Source organism: Girardinichthys multiradiatus, chromosome X, assembly GCF_021462225.1.
Source record: "Girardinichthys multiradiatus isolate DD_20200921_A chromosome X, DD_fGirMul_XY1, whole genome shotgun sequence".
Classification (NCBI taxonomy): Eukaryota; Metazoa; Chordata; class Actinopteri; order Cyprinodontiformes; family Goodeidae; genus Girardinichthys; species Girardinichthys multiradiatus.
In genome coordinates, this window is record NC_061817.1 from 24,761,735 (window position 1) to 24,767,269 (window position 5,535).

At 40.0% G+C, this 5,535-nt stretch overlaps 1 protein-coding gene across 1 annotated transcript; it reads right to left on the bottom strand.

Moving 5' to 3' along the window:
• Positions 1 to 334: 334 nt before the first annotated feature.
• On the bottom strand, positions 335 to 5,238 carry LOC124862985 (protein FAM104A-like). Its single transcript, XM_047357209.1, has 3 exons — positions 4,696 to 5,238; positions 1,553 to 1,670; positions 335 to 1,426 (listed from the first exon to the last, which is right to left on the bottom strand). Exons 1-3 carry the CDS (start codon positions 4,710 to 4,712, stop codon positions 1,211 to 1,213), a joined length of 351 nt encoding a protein of 116 aa, XP_047213165.1. The 5' UTR covers positions 4,713 to 5,238; the 3' UTR covers positions 335 to 1,210.
• Between the last annotated feature and the right edge of the window lie 297 nt (positions 5,239 to 5,535).

A 5,535-nucleotide genomic window follows, 5' to 3' on the forward strand; every position in this document is an offset into this window, starting at 1 on the left:
AGGCTTATAGTAGCCTATTTCATAATGGGTTATGCTGTGATAGATTTATAACCTAAAAGAATGTGATGACTCTTTGTTTTTTTTTTGTTATCGTTATAAATGCCAGAAAAGGACATGGTGCACCTTTAAATCCATAGCTTACAAACCCATCCTTAAACCACGCCACACTTTTCAGATGTTTTATCTGCTTAATTTCTGAAAATGCGTTTTTCATTCTCACATTTATGGAGGACTTTGTGTTGCTCGATCCCAAAAAAACTATAAAAAAAAAAAAACACTGAAATGTGTGGTTGTGATGTGACAAAATGTCAAAAAAGATTCAAACAGATATGAATATTTTTGCAAGGAACTTTAGATCAATGATCAGAAAATGTGGCTATTAAAAGGCCGCAAAGCGATTTTTACAACCAGCTCATCAAATTAGTCTTGTTCAGATGAGAAGAAAGCACAATCAAGAACAAAAATAAACCCTGGGGACGAACAAGGCTGAAAAAAAGGATCAAATAATCAAGTCTGTTTACAAGGTACAAAGTATGTGAAAAATATTAAAACCCAAGTAGGGTTAGCCTAAAATCTGATATGAGATCAACTTGAAGTATTCTGAAGTACTATAATAACAAACCCTATGTCCTATGGCCTGACTTGTCTTCAACTAAATTTAATTCTACAGGATAACAATAGTCTTACCCAAGTTAACACCCCCCCACCCCTCAAAATATGAAAGCAAGAGAGCAGTCTAAGACATATCCTCCCTGAGACTGGTCCATGTACTCACATCCATCAGATTCTGCAAGTACCCTACTGTAAGACTAAAAAATTCACACCGACTGGCCCAAAACGTGTGTTTGGTGCCACTTTATCATCTCTCCTGTGTTCATATACAATTTAAAAAAGGACACACAAGAACCCACAATCAGTCGTGCACACAGTAAGGCTCTCAGATCAGTTGGTAAACCCGATTGGTCAGAAAATAGGTGGAATATAGAATGTTTTGGGTAGATCACAGTTACCACAGTTGTTATTGCTCAACTGAAAATCACTTTATGTGATAGACGAACTGCTCCTAGACACTGCCCTCCACTCACAGATGCGTACAGCTGTGATATGTTGCAATGACTCAAGATGGGAGAGGAAGAGCTGAAAGAAACGATCAGCATATGATGCAGCAACACACTTTCAGTCCTTTGGCGTCTCGGTGGAGAGCGATATTTCATCTTGGGTCTCTGAGCTGACCTCGGCTTTGCAGGCTATGGAAGTGGGCCTCCCTGAGGATGCGGTTGATCTGCAGGTAAGACAGCTGATTTGAGGGGCCGCCCAGCTCTGACGAGAAGCCGGAGCTGAAGGGACTGCAGGAGCCCAAAGCACACCGACTCCCAGCTGCATGTTCGGGACTGCTGATGTTGCTGCTGCTCTCACTGTTGGATGTCTGTTTGATAAATGACAATAAAGCCTGTAGTTGATGCATTTTATAGTTAAACCTAAAGTTTACCTAAAAGAAGAAATCACAAAGCCTTCACATTCTTTTAGAGAGAGAGTCATAAAGAAAGAGTACCTCTGAGTCCCAAGCATCCCGACCTGGCTCAGGGGAGAGAGGATGAGCTCCGCTCTGCCTTTTGGCTTGAGGCACCCGGTGGCTACTCTCCTCATCACCACCGCTGTGCTGTCTTTTCCTGCATCAGTAAAGCAGGAATACACGTAAGATCACAGATGCAGAGGTGAAGGTATAGTAATGGACTTTTCCCTCTGTTATAACATGTGAAGTTCCCATCAGTACAAGGGAATCTAAGAATGTAAAAATTTGAAGAATTTAACAAGCAAATTATTTTTATGCATGTTAATTTGTCATTTTTAGAACCACCCATTTCAATGTACGTTTTGGAGATGTTATGTGACAGACCAACACAAAGTAGTGCAAAATTGTCAAGTGGAAAGAAATGGGTTTTACAAATACAAATAAAAGCCTTCTTTACCTGTCTACCCCTAAATAAAAATCCAGTGCAACCAACATCCTTTAGAAGTCACCTGACTAGTAAACAGCTGTCCAAATTTATGTCACTCTGACGGAGCTGCAGAGATCCACAGCTGATGTGGAAACATCTGTTGACAGGACTGCTATTAGTCATAACTAAACAGATCTAGTGTTTTCTTAAGGAGTGGAAAGAACAACTCCTTCGCTGAAAGAAAGTCAGAAGAATTCCCGACTGCAGTTTGCCACAAGCCATGGAGGGGACATAGCAAACATGTGGAGGAAGGTGGTCTGGTCAGATAAGAATACAACTGTGCTTCCTGGCCAGTGATTGGTAGAAAACAAGGACTGCACATCACCCTGTACACACCATCCCCATGGTGACACATAGTGGAGGCAGCATCATGTTGTGGGGACACAATTCTTCATCAGGAACAGGGGAGCTGGTCAGAGTTGATGGTGAAAATGGATGAAGCTCTTTACAGGAATATTCCTGAAGAAAACCTTTTGGAGGATGCAAATAAACTGAGACTGGGGCAAATGTTCACCTTTTTAGCTAGAGAGAAAGCCTAAAAATGCTTTGTTCGGTCCTGATTTAGATGGGCCTAAAAGTCACATTTTCAAATATAAATAAAGACAAAGCAGTGACCAGCCAAAAAACAGTCATGTCCATGAATGTCCAGAGCTTGGAGGGTAAAAATACAGCAAAAGCTGCAATGGAATGGTTTACATTAAAGCATATTCATGTGTTAGAACAGCCCAGACAAAGTTCTGAACTGAATTCAATTAAGAATCTGTGGAAGAGCTTCACCATTGCTGTTCATATAAACTCTCTATCCAGTCTGACAGAGCATGAGCTATTTTCCAAAGCAAAAGTTGGAAATTTCAGTCTCTACAGGTCCTTCTCAAAATATTAGCATATTGTGATAAAGTTCATTATTTTCCATAATGTCATGATGGAAATTTAACATTCATATATTTTAGATTCATTGCACACTAACTGAAATATTTCAGGTCTTTTATTGTCTTAATACGGATGATTTTGGCATACAGCTCATGAAAACCCAAAATTCCTATCTCACAAAATTAGCATATCATTAAAAGGGTCTCTAAACGAGCTATGAACCTAACCTGCGGAAGCAGTGGACTGAGTCTGAAGTAGAAACATCCAGAGCCACCGTGCACAGGCGTGTGCAGGAAATTGGCTACAGGTGTCGCATTCCCCAGGTCAAGCCACTTTTGAACCAGAAACAGCGGCAGAAGCGCCTGACCTGGGCCACAGAGAAGCAGCACTGGACTGTTGCTCAGTGGTCCAAAGTACTTTTTTCAGATGAAAGCAAATTCTGCATGTCATTCGGAAATCAAGGTGCCAGAGTCTGGAGGAAGACTGGGGAGAAGGAAATGCCAAAATGCCAGAAGTCCAGTGTCAAGTACCCACAGTCAGTGATGGTCTGGGGTGCCGTGTCAGCTGCTGGTGTTGGTCCACTGTGTTTTATCAAGGGCAGGGTCAATGCAGCTAGCTATCAGGAGATTTTGGAGCACTTCATGCTTCCATCTGCTGAAAAGCTTTATGGAGATGAAGATTTCATTTTTCAGCACAACCTGGCACCTGCTCACAGTGCCAAAACCACTGGTAAATGGTTCACTGACCATGGTATCACTGTGCTCAATTGGCCTGCCAACTCTCCTGACCTGAACCCCATAGAGAATCTGTGGGATATTGTGAAGAGAACGTTGAGAGACTCAAGACCCAACACTCTGGATGAGCTAAAGGCCGCTATCGAAGCATCCTGGGCCTCCATAAGACCTCAGCAGTGCCACAGGCTGATTGCCTCCATGCCACGCCGCAATGAAGCAGTCATTTCTGCCAAAGGATTCCTGACCAAGTATTGAGTGCATAACTGTACATGATTATTTGAAGGTTGACGTTTTTTGTGTTAAAAACACTTTTCTTTTATTGGTCGGATGAAATATGCTAATTTTGTGAGATAGGAATTTTGGGTTTTCATGAGCTGTATGCCAAAATCATCCGTATTAAGACAATAAAAGACCTGAAATATTTCAGTTAGTGTGCAATGAATCTAAAATATATGAATGTTAAATTTCCATCATGACATTATGGAAAATAATGAACTTTATCACAATATGCTAATATTTTGAGAAGGACCTGTACCTCAAAAGACTTCCAGCTATAATTGCAGCAAACACGGTATTTGCTCAGGGTAAGGTGTTAATAAAAATGCAACCCACAGTTTTTACATTTGTTTAAGTAAACTATTTTTGAAAACCATGTATCCTTTTGGTTACACAACAGAATTATGCACTACTTTGCGTCGGTCTTTCATATAATATCCATTGAAATTTGCGGGTGTAACAAAACAAAATGTGAAAACGTTTAGTGATTACGAAAGGATATTCATTAAAAAATAAGTGACTAAATGTCAAACAACCTGCTGCAAAAAGAGACAAGAGATCTAAGCTGTTACTGGTGTATCGAGACAAGCTAATGTGAGTAGTATTGTTTGAAATACTCTACCAGAAAATTACATAACAAAATTATTACCGTCAAACCAATAGTTATGTTTACTGTACCCAGCGCATAGACAACCGCTACTCTTTTTAGCGTAATCTACGTTTTTTAAAATGGCTACTGCGAGGTGTGAATGATCAATGCACAATGTTTGAAACTCTCCCATATTAATAAATGCTAAACAACAGGATAAACTCACCTGGTTTCTGTCAACATATGATCACACTTTTTCCACCTGGAGGATCTTCTGTCGTAGTTTGTTTAAATGCGAGAGAATTATTCGCCTTTCTCTTTATCGTCCCAAGATGTCTGTTGATGGCCTATTGCTTTGCTTAAGCTAACTTTCCCAAACTAATTAATTACGCTGAATAAAGGGGATATGCAATAGTCCATGTTGGCATCGCTGTCACAATAATAAACTATTATTTTAAGCCCCACAGTCAACTATAAGCAGCGTTAAATAGCAAATAAACACCTAAACGTTTTTGCTAGCTGGTTAAAAATTCCTCTCAGGCGCTTTGTCATTGGTTAGAAGCTAACGCTAACGTATTACCGAGCTAACGTTATTTTCTATTGGAAATATTTTCTCAACATAACATGACAACGTTATATAATGCAGAATTTCCTCACTGTACTTCTAACTCAAACGAAAATGTCGATGTACGGTCGGAACAGAAATAACGTCTTGGACGTTTGCTCAGACTAGCTCTCGAACATAGCCACCGCAACGGTTGTGTTTACAACTCACTGCGGCTGCGCGTAGACTACAGATGAGTTGACCGAGTCCGAATAGGTTCGATCTGCCAACTCGTTTACATGAACGAGAAGAGTCGGATCCCCTCCGAGAGCTGGTAATTTATGTTTTCATGTTTTAATATTATGCTTATTATTGTAATAAATAATAGGATATTTGCATAGCTGTCTTCAGTTTTCAACATTTGGATTTATGTGCGAACTCTAGAACAAAACCTACATTGTAAAAGCTTTTAGTAGTTGGCTACTATAACTAAAATGCACCTCAAGGCACCTTTTTATTTAT

Excerpts from the sequence above, each read along its gene's own strand:
- LOC124862985 (XM_047357209.1), bottom strand. Across the intron at positions 1,427-1,552 it reads GGGATGCTTGGGACTCAGAG|ACATCCAACAGTGAGAGCAG; the intron begins GTACTCTTTCTT and ends TTTATCAAACAG.